An 18,765-nucleotide genomic window follows, 5' to 3' on the forward strand; every position below is an offset into this window, starting at 1 on the left:
CCGATGGGTGCGCGAGCCGACCGATGGCAGCCTTCGAATTTAAAAACCGCGGCGCAGCCCCGCACAGTACACACCCGAAGCGTCGCAGCGAAAAAGAAGCCAGAGCTTTGACCGGATGGAGGACGCATGCGACCAAAGCACCGCTCACCTGGCCGCGAGATGCGCTACATGCAGATCAACACGCAGCCATGCTGATAATAAGCGGTGGGGTTTTTTATACTACGGTGCATTTTAAGGTCCGGATACGTCTCAGCGCCGTTAATGGCAGTGAGAGCTCAGTGTGATGGGGGTCGGGCAGGCGCCGGAGCCACCCGTTCCTTCCAGCTATGCCTACGCTGGACCGTCCCAGCGAGCCAGCAAGGTGAGGAGAGGCCACAGGCGTCGTTTTCAGACGGGGGAGGGAGATGCAGATCCCGTGCCCCACCACCGTCGCAGATTCTCAGGCGGTTGGGCGCGCGCACCGGACAAAACCGTTCTACTCACATGCTGTCACGTACCACGCCACAGCCGCGGAAGCACAGCGCACACATGACACCCCGATTAAGATAAAACCCTAGTGCCCCTCAGATGCACACAAGCGGAGAAACACCTTGATTAAGATATGACACGAATCATTACCAAATAAATGAGACCGCCATACGCTTCCATTCATTCCGAGGAACGAGTACAATTCCATTATGATCATTAGTATTATTATAAAGCCGAGCCCAACTTTGCGGCGGTTGCCGCTAAAGCAACGAATGAAACGAAATATTACTCCAACTAGCTATTACAAGAAAAACCATGAAATTTTATTTCTCGTCATTACACAACGAACGCCCTTATTCATGGAGCCCACGGCAAAGCTTCAGGCGCAAGCAAAAGGCTGCAAAAGGGGGGAACAGAGAGGGAAACCTTAGCTGGATGTGCGCTGGGGCTCCTTGCCAAAGCGGCAAAGCCATGGACGGAGACGGAGAGATAACATGGGCCTTTTATTTCTGCTTCTTCAAGATTAGCCTCATTTCACTCCAACATTATCATCTCTAGCGCTTGCTACAAACAGCTAAAACATCTCTCTCGCCTCCGAAAGAGACCCACTTATTGCTTCTAACAAACCAACTACTACTACTAGACATGGATCTCTTGCTTGTTCATCCATCTCCACCGCTTATCGCCGGCACCCCAAAACCAATGTGTCACCAATCCAAAATACACACCTGCTAAAACTGACGCTACTACTACTTCTATTACTAGTGCTACTACAACCTAATACAGATCACTGCTGGTACTAATTTTTATTTTTGAAATTAAATGGGGCCAAGAACACGGATTGTTCCGGCGGGCGACTGGGTTCACGAACTGTGGCAGAGCGCCGGCGGCGCCGAGCTCTCCGCAGCCCGCATCTTCTGGCTTGCGAGCATGGCGTTGCTCCGACTGATCAAGGCCTCTGTGCACCAACAGAGCTCGCTGTCAGATTAACTTGCCATTAATTAACACCATAAGCTATGTTCCGGACGAGATGCTTACCATGATCAAGAACGATGCCGCCGGCGTAGCGAGGCTGGGCGCCGAGGTCGTCCAGGTTGAGATTCAGAGCATGCACGACACGGGCGGGGACAAGAACCGTCGAGCAGCCTGCAATGACGCGAAAGACACCAAACGGGGAGAATATTTAGCCACCAACGACGAACGCCAGCCCCGGTAATCAACAACCAGAACGGCCAAAACAGGTGTTACGAGGGACACACGCACCAGACTTCTTCCTGGGCTCCGCGGGGGCGCCGGCCGGGCGCGGGAGGAAGACGCCGGTGCCGTTGCGCTCGCGCTTGGCACCGGGCGGCGTGAGGAACACGGCCCGCATGCCGGCGGCGGCGGGATGGGTGGGATGGGGTGCAGGCGTGTGCTGCAGCTGCGTCTTCAGCAGCGGCGGGAACGACGCCGGGCTCAGGTCGATAGGAGCGGCGCCGGCCCTCTTGGCTGCCGCGTTACGGCGCACGCCCCATGCGGCGGCCGCGGCCAGCTGCCGGTCCCTCTGCTGCTTGAAGAGCTGCTGCTGTTTGAGGAGATGAAACTGCAGAACACAAAAACAAACGCAGATGTTAAGAACAAGAAATCTTCAGGTAGGAGACGCAAAGAAGAGCGCCATGCAACTGAAATCTCACCCTGGCAGCCTGTATCTGGCGCTGCGTGATGAGGTGCGCGAAAGGGTGGTAGTACACGCCGCCCGCGGCCGTGCCGGCCGGCGCAGGCACGTGAGGCGGCGGCGGCGGAGGCGAGGCCTTCCGCGCAGGCGGCACGAAGCCACCGCGGCCGTGCAAGACGTAGGGGTGGCCCGGCGCCGGGATGCTGTTGACCTGCCAGGCAGCCTCGTAGAGGACGTCCCACGGGTCTGCCGGCTGCTGCTCCAGCGGGGACGACGGCGGCGAGTTCCCCTGGGACGCGCCGCTGTTGGGGCTCTCCTGGCCCGACTTAGGCAGCCCACACAGCGTCGACTTCGGCGACCCCGCAGTCACCTCCTCCTGCCAAAGAACGAAGCGAACAATCAGGAACCGGCGCAGGTACAACGCATAACGAACCACGCGAACAGAAAGATTGAAGGAACAAGAAACCAACCTTGGCAGGCGTGACGGCGAGTTTGTCGCCGCCGAGGAGGCCGGCTAGGCGGCGCGAGAGGCCGGCCAAGCTGTCTTCCTCATCACTCTCGCTCCGCGCGGCCACCGCGGCCTTCTCCTCCTCGGAGAAGAAGTCGTCGTCCAAGAACTCGTCGGGAAGCAGGAACTCCTCGCCGCCGTCCGACCACTCCACCGCCATTTGCTCCACCGTGAAGAATCGTCGTCCGGGCAATCTGAGCGAGAAGGCCGTCCGTCGAATGAAAGGCAGAGGAGTGCTGTGCTTATCAGCGGAAAGAGGTTGGGGGTCGTGGGACGGAGAAGGAGAGGAGAGGGGAATGTTGATGGGTTTGAGCTGGGGTTGCAAATGCTGCTCACCCTCTCTCTCCCCCCGTTGGGTTTATAAAAGAGAGGCCAGCGGCGAGGTTTGTGGGGAAACAACTTTTTTCCTTCATTAAGGAGGTCTCATTTCTTTTTTATTAACCTGCCGTGCATTTGTGAGTGGAGTGAGCTGTGCCTGTGACGGTGTGTGTGAACCGTAGCACGGTACGCTCAACTCGCATACCTCGTCTGTGCACAATTTCTAAAGTATATTCCGACTTTTTTCTTGAGAGTGAATTGTGCTCCGAACTTTTTCTTCTACACAATTCTATTTAGATTATGAATTGTGCTCCGATTTATTGCACGGACCATTTTGCACTCTGGCTGCTGTAATCTATCGTTCTACTATAACAAGTTTTGCCCGACTCTGGCGAGGAAGGGATGTTGACGGCGCTGCGTCTTCGGCTCGCTTCAGTGCTTATAGTCATCACTAGATGGTTTACGGACCTGGATATAATTTTTATTATTTCTGATGTCCTCTGTATTACCATGATTGAAGATGAATAGATTGGAAGTTTTCTCAAAAAAATCTTATATTGTATTCTAGGTTATATTACTATTACATTTATTATGTGCGCCATGTCAATGGCATTTCACCCGCTCGCCAGATTGTTAAACGGTAGCTGAACCCACTCTACGACCAAAATCAGAATAGCGGGAAAGGCAAAATTTCTGTCTTCGTTAGGCACTGACCGAAACCTAAACCAGTGCAGTGCAGTGTCTTCGTCAGGCACTGACCTAAACCTAAACCAGTGCAGTGGAGTGCCTGCCGGGCGGCCGGCCAGTGCCGCAAGTGCAACTGCTCTGCCTCAGCCGAGGTTGGGTTTCAGGCCATTAAATTGGGCGGGAGTAAAGAAGCGGCGGGAGTTTTTGCGATGCGGTCACGAGAATTGCATCCTCTCGAGATTTCTGTACATAGGCTTTGGGAATTTAAGTTGTGTTCTTTGTACTGCTGCAGCGCATTAAAGTCGCGGGCGCTTTAAAGGCGGGTGTGGTATACGGAGTGGAAAAGGGAAAGGGCGTGGGTCGATGGCGTGATGTCGGGTACGGGCTCGAGTAGAAAACTGGCCAAATGCTGAGCTGCACCCAGACCCAGTGGAAATACACGGCGCGCGCCCGGTAACCTGCCGCTGTAAAGTGAAGTGAAGTGAAGTGGGCGGCCGATGCGATCCGGTGGAAGGTACGTACTTGCGCGAGACAGCAGTACTGTACTGGTGGTCGTGGTACTGGCCCGGCGGTTCATGGCGGCGCCGGAATGGACGTGACTCGGTAACCCGACCCGGCGCTGTCGTAGCGGTGCGGCGGTCGGCCGGCGACGAGTGCCCATCCGCCGCTTGGTGGCCTAATTTTTTAGGCTTTTTCACATATAACCAGAAAAATGCTACTCGTCCGATCCATATTAATTAATACATGAATTAGAGAGAGGACTCAGTTTTTTCAAAGAAAAATGATACTCCTATATGCTGAGAGCTCACTCTTTTGACAACTCTGGATAAGAAGGACAGAGGCAAACGGGAAACTGTAGTAGTACGATGTGCAGCGCCGGCCAGTTGCTTAGGCCGGACCCCACCTTTTTTTTTAGGTAAAGGCCGGACCCCACTGTCATCGGACTGCTGGCGCCACCGGAGCGGGCTCTCGGAATCCTGTGAATCTCTGCGAACCGAACGCCGGAGATCCCCGCACCGCCAACGAGCTGCCGTGGCCCCCACCACATCGCTCTCCCCCGCGGCCCACTTTGGTCTCTCTCTCGTCTGCCGCTTCGTTGGGCCTACCCAACCGCTTCTACCGACGGGGCGGGCCCTGCCAGGGCCCCCGAGCCTCGCGGACGCCAGCCAGGAATTATCATCTCCAGTTCATTCCCCTAAAAAAAATCTCCAGTTCATTTTCCTCTCACTCTTGTTTTGGCGGGGAAATTTCACTCTCAATTTACTGATACTCATTTTGTCATTTTCTCAAAACTATTGTTTTTTACTTTTTTTTCTCTAGAGAGCTCGGATGGTTCTTCATGGCCAGCAAAAACGGCGCGGCGTGAGCTTGTTTTTATCTTCCTACGGCTTATATTGTGTGCATGTGTGGTGTGAGGGAGAATGGCCGAATAGACCGCCCATGAGACCTATTGTCTTATTGTACTGGCTCATTTCACTACTTTGGGTGGCGTTTGGTTCGAAGGCAAGTATGGGTTGGCTCAGGATGTCCTTAGCCACCTGGTTAAGGATAGCCACCTTTTGTTGTTTGGTTAAATGGAGTTGGCTGGGTTGGATAACCACATTTTGTTGTTTGGTTGGAATGATGAGAATCTTTGCTGTAAGGTGAGATTACCCATATACATGCATTTTTAGTTCAATTATTTTCAAATATCATCAAATCATATTCTTGTCCTAGTGCTCGTTTTGTTTACATTCGAAATCATCACCTTGTTTTTTTAACTGAAAAATTGTCACCTATGAACTGCATTTGATAGCACAATCAAGTGATGCAAGCTAACAACGCCCGATTCTCAGATTTGCATCACGTAATACAACCTCAAAAGAGCATCAGCTTCCAGTGATGTGCTAGTGCCTCTGTTTGGGAAAACAACAGACATTCTTCATACACAAACAAGCTAGCTGCAGAGAAAGGAGAGAGGTACAGATCAGGTCATAGCACAAAAAGAGAAGAGTGCTCTGCTTCTCCATGGTTGATGCGGAGAAACGAGGAGAGAGATCATATAGAGCATAGAAAAGAACAGAGGAGAGGAGAGAAGAAAGGCCTCGCGATTCCGACGTTCACCGAGCCCAATCAACACTGCTTCCCGTCCAACGCTCTCAGATCCCCCGATTCGCCGCCGCCGCCCCTTACTTGCCCCTGGCGCCCGCCGAGCGCAGCCGCCACAGCTACTCACTCCATGCTGCAGGATCCTCCGATTCCCCACCGCCGTGGCCAGATCCCGATCCAAAATCTGCCACACGCCGCCGTTCTTCTGTCGCTCGGGTGAGGGAGATGAAGAAAACGTTTCGGGGGCTGCGGGAGGTTACCGAAGCGCTGCGAGCGCGAGTGGCTGCCACCATCCGCCAGATTTTCGCGGACAGCGTCAACCAGATTTTCGAGGGAATATTCCGAAATTATGGCTGCCCACAACCACTCCATTCTCTCACCCAAACAACTGCTATTCCCTGAAAAAGTGGCTATCCCAGCCTAGGATAGCCACCTAACCAGACGCCACGTTGGAGGATGGGTTTTCCCCCTTTTTGGTTCGCAAACGCTCTAGCCCATCGACAAGCTCCATCCAAATTGGAGTTGATATGAGCACTTCCGGATTATTACTGGAGTGAGTGGGAGGTGTTGATGCGGTGAACGTGGGGACGTGCGTAGCATACCAGCCGGACAGCGACCGTTCTCTTTTACCCTGCTGTTTGTTATCCCTGCGTAAAAGTTTGGCGGCAAAAGAAAGTAACCCCGGTTGGCGAGTTAAACTCGAAGCATCTCCATCGACTGATTGCAACCTCCGTCGAGCGGCTGCATGGTTGGGTACTCGGGCGGGTAAAGAATATGCTACGTAGTGTCGGATCCCCACTCGCTGCTCCACGTCCCGTGACGTCGGCTGCGACAGCTACGTGCTTACGTACTGTATATCCTTTCGGTAAAGCAGCTACTAGAGAGCAGGGACCCCGGGATTGTCCGGCATGCCGAGCGATTCAAGCAACCAGAGCTTCGTAAAGGGCGAACGATTACTTCGCGCTCGCCCACCGTGCTTTGTTTCCGCGCAAAACTCCAGCACGGAGGGAAGAAAGGCCGGAGCGAATGGTGGGAAAGGATTGTCAAAAAAAAAAAAAGACCCGGCGAAAGTTTGAGAAGCGTTTGGGCGGGACGAGGGGTTTTGGTGTCTGTCTCTGTCTCCAGGCCGGCCTGCACGCTCCCGCTGCGCGCGGCGGCTGGCGGCTTCTCTTTCTGGGCCTCGCTCCGCCGCTGAGGCCAGACTGCGGCGCCTGCCTGCCGCCTCGTGACCTAATTACTCTAGGGTTTTGCAGTGCGCTGCGCGCGCATGGCGCTGGCCTTGCGGCCGTAGAGTCAAATTAGTTTAGTGGAGTCAATGGGCATGGTTAAAGAATCGGGCGGTGTTCTCGTGGGACAATCTGTCCCCTCTGCGCTCGGTTTAACTGCAGAGATTGGAGTGCAGACAACGGCATGGGGCCGTGGGCTAGAGAAATCGAACGGGAGACTGGCTGGCACCTGCGAGTGAGAGGGGGGTGACAGCGCAGGACGGTGTGTTTTGGAGATATTTATGTCGGCGCCAGGTAGATAGGCCACGGGCACGCCGACGGACGGTAGTTGGAGCAGCGTGCTCGTCTCGCTGCGGCGGTCGCGGGGCCAGCTGTCGCCGGTCAAACCTCAAACGCAGCTTGGCGCCATCGGGCCTCGCTTTCCCGCCATTTCTGGAGGAGCCTCGAGCTTTTCCCGCGCGAATGATGGCGCCTGCTTTGCGGTTCCGCGGGCGGGGCAGGGCGCGACGGTCACGCTCACCTTGCTCCTTTGTTCGCCGCTGCATTACACTCACAGCGTCATGATGCCTATCTCTGACTGTACATTATAGCTGACAGCAATGTGGTGTATGAATGCGTACGCTATGTGTGGATACTTGGATACGTAGCGGTAGCGCTGCCAGGATTGTACACGCATGAGTCGAATTGTGCTTGATTGGGTCATGCTGAGAACAGAGGATAACTCACTAGTTACTCAAACATGGCCTTCGAAATCAATGTGCCCGGCAGCACGGAGCCACAGATAAAAAGTTCAGAAGATAAAGGGTGGCCTGACTATTTACGCCCCAGCATGTGTGTGTGCCGTTGTACGTCCAAACCGATAAATCTGTAACTGTTCAAAGAGAAATATTATACAGACGGCATTGATTTTTTGGATGGTACTAATCATACGCATGTACAGTTCCATAGTACCAGGATGTACTACTGTTGCCGATGTTTACCCAAGATTCACGAGCTGGTTGCTGTCATTTTTTCCCTGTGTCCTTGGCCGAAGGGATTTAGGATTCAGTATTGTTTTTAGAAGAAGAAAACAGGGGTGAGCCCCGGGCTTCATTATCACGTGAAACAACAGCAGTGACACCGTAGGCCCATGTTGTTTTTCCACCAGGAGACCAGAAGAAAGAAAACATGAAAGCGTAGTGCATGTAGGCCCTGTTTGGTTCGGCTGTGGATTTCTAAAAGCAGCTGTGAAAAATCTGCTGTGGAAAATCTGATGTGAAAAAGATGTAGGTCATCTAGCAAACCAGCTGATACAGCTTTTTCAGATTTTGGCCCGCAGCGGAATCAGATTTTGGAAAGCACATCCTCGACTGCTTCCGCTTTTGGTTCAGATTTTGGCAGCGGATTTCTGGAATCGGATTCTGCTGGGTCCGCCCTTTGGTTCAGATTCTGCTGCGCGGCAACGGAATCCGTCGATAAAAGCTGAACCAAACAGGGCCTAGTCAACAGAAACAGGTCGGTCAATGTCGTTGGAATTACTCTGACAGTGAATACTAGGATACGAACAAGGGCTAACCCTAACTACAATGAAGATGTGACACAAGGGTTACGAGTTCAGACCCCTCACGATGAAGGTAAAGACCCTACGTCTCGAGGTCTGGAGCTGTTTGTTTCTCTTGCGTCTGGATGGTTACAATGAATGCTAACCGCTCTCTTAGAGCTACAGGGCAGCTTATATGGAGTGCGCCGCCCCTTGGACTAGCTACGTTATAGAGGGGTTTGATGAGTGGTGATTATTACACGCGTTACTCTTGGTAATTGACATATTAATGGCTACTAACTCACGACGACGTGCGTCTCTCGACGTTCTGGATTCCTTGTTGCCTGATCGTCCGAGTGGTTGCGCGGTAGCCGAGTGGACCTGACGTAGCTAAGTAACGTGCTCTTTTCGGGTTAGAAGACTACAGCTGCTTACCGAATGGAATGATGACCCTCGGGTCTTGACATCTGGGGTTGTCGGCCCTTCGTTTGGTCTGGAAAGTACCTCTTATAACCCTACTCGTGGTAGGTAAACCCAACATTAGCCACCGAATCGGTTAATGTTTTGTAGAGCGAGTTTACTAAGAACTCGATTTGGCTCGAGTGCCGCAGGAGCACTCGGCGTCTGTTGTCAAGCTTAATGAACTGCGACTTGAACAAAACTTCAACGAATTCTGGATTCGGCGCTTCTCGATTGATCGAGTATACTTGAGTGCAAGGTAAAACTTGGTGGCACTCATTTATCTCTCGAAGGAGACTAACTAGTGATCCGAGTGTGGATGTGTCATGAAAACCCTATACTTGTGGGTCATCATCTACCCACGAGGAGAAGTGGGAGATGTAGCCTCTTCATACTTTTGTGCCCATATCCGAAGTGGGTGCGGTGGTCAAGTGGGAACTTCTGGAGGGAGGATATTCGAATCCGGAGCGGGCCGCACATTGGTCCTCATGGTATCCGGCTGGCGCAAACACGCGAGATTATATATAATGCAATGCAGTTATGTAATAATGTAATGAGATTTTATATGCAATGCCTTCACGTAATGTAATGTGATTTCATATACGATGCAATTATGTAATGTAATGTGATTTCGTATGCAATGCAATTATGTAATATAACAAGAATCCATATGATGCAACGGAACTTTTTTTAATTCTGATAGACTAGATAGTGGTGTAGACACGAATTGAACGCCAGCAATCACAAAAGTACCTCCGGCATTGGCCAACGCACGCCTGTAGTTAAACGATTATCAGCGGCGTTGGGGGCCAGTGCGTGTAATACGATGTCTCTACCTGCGTTGGCGATAAACGCCGCTAGTGAGACTTATCACATGCGTTATACTACCGGCATCTTGATTCCACAACGGTAACCACGTTTTCGGAACGCCGCTACTAAGCTTTTTCCTACTAATGTGCACAACATCTTTTGTTCTACCCTTCCATTTCAGCATGATCCTAATGGAAATTAAGAGTAATTAAGGTGCTCATTTTCATAGAGAATCAGACCAAAGCATTAACCAATAGTGAATACATGTAATCCTCAAGATAAAGTCATTACAATTGATATCCCAATTATTGTTACCCTGGGTCTCGGGTTCAGACATTAACAGGTGCGTACAACTTTGTGACGCCGAGATAATTAAGCTACAGTAACCCTCTACTAATGATGCCACATAATCAGGATTACTATTGATAAACTCGCGTTGATTCAAAACCCGTTCAAATTCAAATTTCAAATCAAGTCAACTATAAAAAATTTCAAATGTCAAAACTAAAATGTTCGTCATGTGGCAAATAATCCCTAACCAATTTTGGTGGTGGAACCGACTTTTTATAAAATGATTTAATGCCCTTAAATAAATAAAACAGTGACCAAAACAAATAATTAAATGCCTTTTTAATTAATAAAATATTAAACTATTTTATTTAGTTGCCTAAATCTAATGGTCAGTGGCATAATTATTAATACTAATTTTGGGACTAGGTTTATATTTTATAAAACTAGAAAGGAAACAGAAAAGTTTTAAAAAGAAATTTTGAAAAGGAAAAGGGAACAGAGGAGGGCTGACGGGCACTGTGCACTTAGCCCTGCCAGGCCCAGTGCACAACCCAGCCCACTTGCCCCTCCTTCTTCCTACTGCTCCTATGCATGCGGTGCCGCCGACCACTCGTCCGTGGTCGCGGATGGCCACGCGGCGGCCATCCGGCGCTCCCCCCATCAGCTACTAAGGCCACCCCCAACCTTAACCCTAACCCTAGTGCCCCAGTTACCCCCTCTCGCCCCAGATCCCCATCTCCCCCCTCGCCCGAACGCTCTGCTGCCATGGCCGCCATCGCACCTGAGGCCACCGCCCTTCCCTCGCCCGTCCGACGCACCCTCCAGCTCCGCCACGTCCTCCTCCTCTTCGCCGCCAAGCCACGCGGACTTGGACGCCCTCTCGACACCGCCCCGAGCTTGGCTTCCCCCTTTGCTCCATTGTCACCATCGTCGGAATCTACCACCCCGAGCCGTCCCCGAGCCCGATGTGCACGCCTACAGGGCACTGTGAGCCCTCGCATCCTCCTCTCTCCCCTTGAGCTCTGGCTCCCCCCTAGCTAGCCCCGTCGCCGCATCTGAGAACTAGCCGCCGCGGCCACCGCGAGCCTGGCTCGCGTTCGAGCATGCATGCGTGTTCCTGGGTTCACCAAGAACCCGTGGCTACCTTCCGTTTGTCCTCCCGTGCCTCCTACCGCCATCTGCGTCGAAGCCGTGCTCCACCACCAGCCCTGCTCGCCGCCGGTGCCTTTTCTGGCTGTTCCCGGCGAGCTGATGTGGCTTGAACTACGTCGATATTTCCCCAAATAGGAAGGGATGATGCAGTATAGCTACGGTAGGTATTTCCCTCAATTATGAAACCAAGGTATCAATCCAGTAGGAGAACCAAGCAACACTATGCAAACGGTACTTGCACACGAATAGCAAATACTTGCAATCCGACGCGTCAGAAGGGTTGTCAATCCCTCCATGGGCAAAAGATAGATAAATTTGTGGTAGATTGGATAAATAGCTCTCGATAAAATGCAGAATAAAGTAAGTAATAAAAAAGTGCACAAAGGTATTTTTTGGGTTTTTGGAATAATAGATCTGAAAATAAAAGCGAATAAAAATATATCTGAAAGCAAATATGATAAAGAATAGACCCGGGGGCCGTAGATTTCACTAGTGGCTTCTCTAGAGAAAATAGCACACGGTGGGTAAACAAATTACTATTGGGCAATTGATAGAAGTTCAAATAATTATGACGATATCCAGGCAATGATCATTATGTAGGCATTACATCCAAGATTAGTAGACCGACTCCTCCCTGTATCTACTACTATTACTCCACACATCGACCTATGTCCAACATGCATCTAGTCTATTAAGTTCATGGAGAAACAGAGTAATGCAATAAGAACGATGACAAGATGTAGACGAGATCTATTCATGTAGGAATAGCCCCCATCTTGTTATCCTTAATAGCAACGATAAATGCGTGTCTTGCTGCCCCTTCTATCACTGAAAAAGAACACCGCAAGATCGAACCCATCACAAAGCACCTCTTCCCATGGCAACAAAAATCGAACTAGTTGGCCTAACTAAACCAAAGATTCAAAGAAGAAATACGAGGCTATAAGTAATCATGCATATAAGAGATCAAAGAAAACTCAAATAACTTTCATGCATATAGATCTGATCATAAACTCAAACTTCATCAGATCCTAACAAACACACTGCAAAAGAGTTACATCAAATAGATCTCTAAGAGACCATTGTATTGAGAATCAAAAAGGGAGAAGAAGCCATCTAGCTACTGCCTACGGACCCGTAGGTCTATAATGAACTACTCACGCATCATCAGAGAGGCACCAATGAGGATGATGAACCCCTCCGTGATGGTGTCTAGATTGGATCTCGTGGTTCTGGAACTTGCGGCGGCTGGAATTGTTTTTCGTCGACTCCCCTAGGGTTTCTGGAATACTTGGGAATTTATAGCGCGAAGAGGCGGTGCAGGGTGCCTCCGAGGTGGGCACAACCCCCCTGGGCATGCATGGGCCTCCTGGCGCACCCTGGTGGGTTGTGCTCCCCTCGGGCTCCTTCTCCGGTACTTCTTTCGCCCACTAGATGTCTTCTGGTCCAAAAAAATCTCCAAAAAATTTCGCTGCGTTTGGACTCCGTTTGGTACTGATATTCTACGAAGTAAAACAAGCAAAAAACTGCAAGTGGCACTGGGCACTATGTCAATAGGTTAGTCCCCCAAAAAATATAAAGTTGCTATAAAATGATTTAAAACATCCAAGAATGATAGTATAACAGCATGGAAAATGAAAAATTATAGATACGTTGGAGATGTATCATGAGCCACCACCCCCACTCGACTCGGCACTCCACGGCGGTTTGAACACGCCCCCACGCGCTCGTTTTCGTCCACCGCAGCGAAGTCCCGACGCCGCCCGAGCCACTCCGCCGTGTTTTCGGCCACCGGCGGCTAAACGTCGGCGTGCCACCGTGTGTGGCGCACTGCCAGGTGGGCCCAGCCCAATTAACCACTAACCAGGACCTCTAGCACTCACTGACAGTGGGTCCCGCAAGGCTTAATTAACCGACTAAGTAAAACTGTTTAAATTAACGAAAATTACTCACTCACAACTGGGGCCCACCTCTAAGTAATCCATGTTTAATCTAATTAAACTCTAATTGCTCTACTGTGTATGACATGTGGGCCCTGTCCATTGTTCCAATGGATAGGGTTGACCGAGTGAGCCTGGTGACTGGGCAACTAGCCCCACCGGTGAGCCTCTGCTGACTTGGGTGCTGACCCAGTCAACAGGGCCCACCAGTCAGCCCTTGTGTGTGTTGACTGGGTACAACTCTGGGTGCAAACAACATTTACTGTTTGGATAATTCAAATTTAAATATTTAAAATAAATTTAGAAAATATTTAGAACTTTGAAAATTAATATAAAATAATCCGTAACTCGGATGAAAATAATTTATATATGAAACTGATCAGAAAAATGTGACAATTCTGAATATGCCTTGTGTTCGTTTGTCATGTGCCCCTAGCATAGCGAACATGGAACCGCCCCCTCCGTTTCATTTCTTCGAAAATGCCAAACTTTGAGAGAACATTCTCGGATGTTTTCCCCCTTCACCTATATCATGTAGCCCTATGTTAGAACACCCCTCGTTCTAAGTATTGTGATGTCATGCACTTGTTTGATGTATATTTATTGTTTCTTCCCCCTCTTCTCTCCGGTAGACCCCGAGACCGATGCTGCCCGTGTGATCGACTATGTCACCGACGACCCTTCTCCCTTTTCAGCAGAGCTTCCAAGCAAGCAAACCCCCCTTGATCATTTCGACATCGCCCATTCTATTCTCTCTCATGCTTGCATTAGATTTTGCTATTGTACTTGATTGCTCCTATTCTGATGCATAGCCTGCTTTTGTACCTTACCTGCTTATCCTAAACTGCTTAGTATAGGTCGGTTAGTGATCCATCAGTGACCCCTCACCTTGTCCCAGTTGCCTCGGCTTGATGACCGATGACTCGATCAACGTGATCGACGTCCAGATGCTCGACACATCACATCACACCCCCTAGTTGTATGACTCTGCTGAGCTACTATCGAGTGCCGAGGTTGATAGCTCGTAACGCACTCCTGATGATAACTGTGTAGTGTAGCTATTCGGTCGTGGTCGCCGAGGGTGATTTCTCCTTTCACCACTCCCGATACGACTCTGTCATGCAACACTTCATGTGTGAACCTCGAGGGTGATTCCTCATTAAAAGGATCGATATAGTTGACTAGAGGGGGGGGGGTGAATAGGCAACTAACAATTTTTGGCTTTTCTTTACCAAAATAAACTTTGCATCAAAATAGGTTGTCTAGATATGCAACTAAGTGAGCAACCTATATGATGCAATGACAACAAGCATGCAAGCAAATAAGAGATATAACACGAGTAAACTTGCGAAAGTAAAGGGACGAGATAACCAAGAGTGGAGCCGGTGAAGACGAGGATGTGTTACCGAAGGTCCTTCCTGAAGTACGTCTCCGTTGGAGCAGTGTGGAGGCACAATGCTCCCCAAGAAGCCACTAGGGCCACCGTATTCTCCTCACGCCCTCACACAATGCGAGATGCCGTGATTCCACTATTGGTGCCCCTGAAGGCGGCGACCGGACCTTTACAAACAAGGTTGGGGCAATCTCCACAACTTAATTGGAGGATCCCAACGACACCACAAAGCTTCACCACAATGGACTAAGGCTCCGCGGTGACCTCAACCATCTAGGGTGCTCAAACACCCAAGAGTAACAAGATCCGCTAGGGATAAGTGGGGGGAATCAAATTTCTCTTGGTGGAAGTGTAGATCGGGGCCTTCTCAACCAATCCCGAGCAAATCAACAAGTTTGATTGGCTAGGGAGAGAGATCGGGCGAAAATGGAGCTTGGAGCAACAATGGAGCTTTTGGGGGAAGAGGTAGGTCAACTTTGGGGAAGAAGACCTCCTTATATAGTGGGGGGAACAATCCAACCGTTACCCCCCACACCAGCCCCGCAGAGAGCGGTACTACCGCAGGAGGCAGCGGTACTACCGCTGGGCTCAGAGCGATACTACCGCGGTGGTCAGGGCGGTACTACCGCATACGAGCGGTACTACGGCCCCCACTGCCGCGGCAAGTACCGTAAAATCCGACACGAAAAAAGACCCCTCGAATCGAGGCAGTACTAGCACGAGACCGCAGCGGTACTACGGCTGGGGCTACCAGCGGTACTACCGCTCTAGAGCGGTACTACCGCTTGTAGCACCCAAGCGGTACTACCGCTCCGGCCCGCGGTACTACCGCTGGGACCAGAGAGGGCACACTGAGAAGGGGAACGAGCCCATCATAGAAGCGGAAAGGCTCGGAGGGGGGCAAAGGAAGTGTACGTGATGATTCCGCCCTAGCCTTTCCAAAGCGGACCCCCTCTTGATAGTACGGTGATCCCTATGAAACTAGTCCACCAAACTAATTCAAAAGGACTACACCGTCTTCGCTTCAAGCTCCGAGGGGAGGGAATCGTCTCGTGCCAAAAGGATGAATCTCTGAAAACACTCAATGCACACGATTAGTCCGCAAAAGCATTGTCATCAATCACCAAAACATCTTCGGGATAAATATGCCCTTACAATCTCCCCCTTTTTGGTGGATTGATGACAATACGGGATTTGCACGAACGGGAAAAGACAAAGGACATAAGCAAACCCCAAATCTCTAAAATATAGACGGGCTCCCCCTAGATGTGTGCCATCAAGATAAGTGCTTTGGACTGCACGACACACATACTAGGATCAACACTCCCCCTGTATTTTAGAGACCAACAACCTAAGCGAGATACAAGAGAGCAGGATATATAACATAATAAGCATGCAACTCATGAGATACCAAATGACTAGAGACATAGATAAAGATATGATAAGGATAAGGTAGCATATGTCTCACACCATATGACTGGAACTAAGGTCTCACTGAACACAAAACCAAACAAAGCACAAGGTAGCAAACACAACGAAAGCACAAAGACAAAGACACACTCGCAACACAATGACGCAAATCCCTAAACTCTCTCCCCCTTTGGCACTGAGACACCAAAAAGGGGCAAAGAGCTAACCTACGGCTCCAGGTGAGAGCATGCTGAGGATCTCGAACATCAGGAATCTGCGTGATCATCTGCACCGCCATCCTCGGCCAGAAACTGCTCGGCATCTGAATCGGTCCACGGACAGTGCTGCTGGATCCACTCCTCCTCCTCAGTGATCTGACCCTCAGAACCGCTGGTGACTGTCGCACCCAACTGACGCATAAGCTCCTTGTGACGTTCCCTTGCCTTCTTCTTAGCCACATGAGTCATGTACTGACCGTGAGACTCCATGCAGAACAGCTTCTTCATCTTGTGTTTGAGCTTCTTTGCCCAAGAGGGCTCTGCCGCAGAAGGCTCTGTCCCAGAAGGCACATAATCCTCATCGTCATCATCGGCATCAGTCTCGCCCTCGGACTCCATGGCAGCAGCAGAAGATGGAACTCCAGATCTAGGAATGCCCCAATTATCCTTCTTCCTCAGACGCTTGATCTCATGAGAAACCAACTCTCCAGTTTCCAGCTGCTCCTCAGGATAGGTACGTCTCCAGGCCTTCTCAATGAGCAACATAATGAACGGACCATAAATCGGGCACTTGCGCTCAGAAATAGCAGCAAGAAGTTCAGACCACATAACATGAGAGATGTCTAGGGACTCGCGAGTGTTTGCTTGCTTCTCACGCTGGCAGAAGAGAAGCATGTCCACGAGATAAGAGTGTACCATGTCCAGATTCCCGATACGAGGGAAGAGAGTCTCGCGGAAGATACGGTGAAGGATGTCCAGATAGGCAGACAACTCATAGGTTTCCTTCCTGGTCTCAGGGTTGACCTTCCGAGTACAGTAGGGCCAGAGGGCTTGCTTGTGAGTGGAGGTGACATTGTGGTGAGGATGAAATCCGACAGGAGTCTCGAGCCCTTGATCTTCCACCTCAAGCAACCCCATGAAGGCCTTCCACTTGACAGCTAGCAACTTCCCATTAGTCATCCAAGTCAGAGTCCTGTCTTCATCAGTTCCTAGGTGGACAGTGGCAAAGAACTGAGCCAGCAAATCTGCATCAAAGTCCTTGTTGAACTGCATGATCTTGAGAATGTTCAACTGAGAGCACATCTGAAGGGCATCACCAAAGTACTCAGGGTCCTTCTCCATAGCATCCGTGTTGATGGAATGAACATTGACAAAGAGGTTCTTCTTAGCCTTGATCACGTCAAAGTAGGTGGCATACTGAAACCGGTTCCAGAACGGGCGATTGACAAGGTTGGATTCTTGGTCTTCCTCATATGGGTTGCGGCGACGCCTGTCCCAGAATTCCTTGCTAGTCATCTCAGTCACCTTCTTGCCACTTGGCTTCGGCCTATTGGCAGTCTTCTTCTTGAGAGAAGGATTAGCACTTGAGGAAGCACCCACTGGCGGCGGTGGAGCACTTGAAGAACCACCTGCAGCCTCAGATGAGCGGTACCACTTTGACGTTGAACGCCCGGGGTTGACACGGCGGACTTGCTGCTCAGGATGTTCATCACCTGGAACCAAACACACGGACACACGAAACAACCAGAAGGAATGATCAAAACCAAATAAACACAACAAATATGGATCAACATGTGGTAGGAAACGGTGGAACTGGGCAACTGGCGGTAGTACCGTGCCTGCACAGCGGCAGTACCGCACCAGCGGTAGTACCGTGCCTCCACAGCGGCAGTACCGCTCCAGCGGTAGTACCGCGCCAGATGGGCGGTAGTACCGCCCGAGACGGGGCACGGAGGATACCTACTGCCATGGTCAGATCCGGCACTACCGGGGATGCCAAATTCAAAAATAAACCTACCAAACATCAATCCAAAGAGTCTAGTTGCCTTCTCCAACCTACTCAAGCCTAGATTTGGCCAAAAATCTAGAGATGCAACCACTATTGCCCCTAAAACGCGAGATCTGAAAACTAGACAAGAAGAGAAGAGGAACGGGGGCAATACCGACATCCATGGCAAGAGGACGAGGTGGGGATCGACTCCACCGAAGGAAATGAAGAGGAACGGTACGGAGACGGAGGGCCGCCGGAGCCCTCCCGCGGCGAGATGGCACTGGAGAGAGAGGAAGAGGAACGAGGGGACGAAGCAAATGGGTATGGGGGGAGGAAACCACCCCTGCCCATGACTTAACCCCCTGGCCCCGCCCCTCAGCGGTAGTACCGTGGTGATGGTCGGTAGTACCGCTCCAGCGGTAGTACCGCTCCTTCACAACGGTAGTACCACCCAGCGCAACTCAAAACAAGACTCAACACCTATGGCACAAAAAGAAAAGAAGGGAAACGACGCCAAGAAGAGAAAACCAACACAAAGCAACAAGAGCACCAGCACGAGAACAAGAACCACAGACCTCTATACGAGAGGGCGGTGGCCGAGGCCACCTATGTTTGAGCCAATTGGTATGGCACCGCGAAGAATTATCCTTGGGCCCATGACCAAAACTAGTCTTTGAAGCACAAGTACCATAAAAATGGCTAATGTGAAAGAGTGAGATTAGTTTATGCATTATGGGGGGAGGAAGAGTTCATTGAGAGAACAACACTCCCCCTAAGTCCATGCCTACACCTAGACAAGAATGCATGATGAATGTGAGGGGTGTGCAAAGGTTCAAACCACATTGCTCGAATC

At 50.7% G+C, this 18,765-nt stretch overlaps 1 protein-coding gene across 1 annotated transcript; it reads right to left on the bottom strand.

Annotated features, from left to right (window-relative positions):
* Positions 1-769: 769 nt before the first annotated feature.
* On the bottom strand, positions 770-2,970 carry LOC123182216 (synaptojanin-1). Its single transcript, XM_044594718.1, has 5 exons — positions 2,593-2,970; positions 2,142-2,498; positions 1,732-2,050; positions 1,507-1,614; positions 770-1,426 (listed from the first exon to the last, which is right to left on the bottom strand). Exons 1-5 carry the CDS (start codon positions 2,788-2,790, stop codon positions 1,332-1,334), a joined length of 1,077 nt encoding a protein of 358 aa, XP_044450653.1. The 5' UTR covers positions 2,791-2,970; the 3' UTR covers positions 770-1,331.
* Between the last annotated feature and the right edge of the window lie 15,795 nt (positions 2,971-18,765).

Source organism: Triticum aestivum, chromosome 1D (assembly GCF_018294505.1).
Source record: "Triticum aestivum cultivar Chinese Spring chromosome 1D, IWGSC CS RefSeq v2.1, whole genome shotgun sequence".
In the NCBI taxonomy this organism is placed as follows: domain Eukaryota; kingdom Viridiplantae; phylum Streptophyta; class Magnoliopsida; order Poales; family Poaceae; genus Triticum; species Triticum aestivum.

Bases quoted from the DNA above. Each gene is read 5' to 3' on its own strand.
- LOC123182216 (XM_044594718.1), bottom strand. From the start codon at position 2,790: ATGGCGGTGGAGTGGTCGGACGGCGGCGAGGAGTTCCTGCTTCCCGAC. The intron at 2,499-2,592 runs GTTGGTTTCTTG...GTTCTTTGGCAG, and splicing joins TCGCCGTCACGCCTGCCAAG to GAGGAGGTGACTGCGGGGTC. The intron at 1,427-1,506 runs GTAAGCATCTCG...GTTGGTGCACAG, and splicing joins CGGCATCGTTCTTGATCATG to AGGCCTTGATCAGTCGGAGC.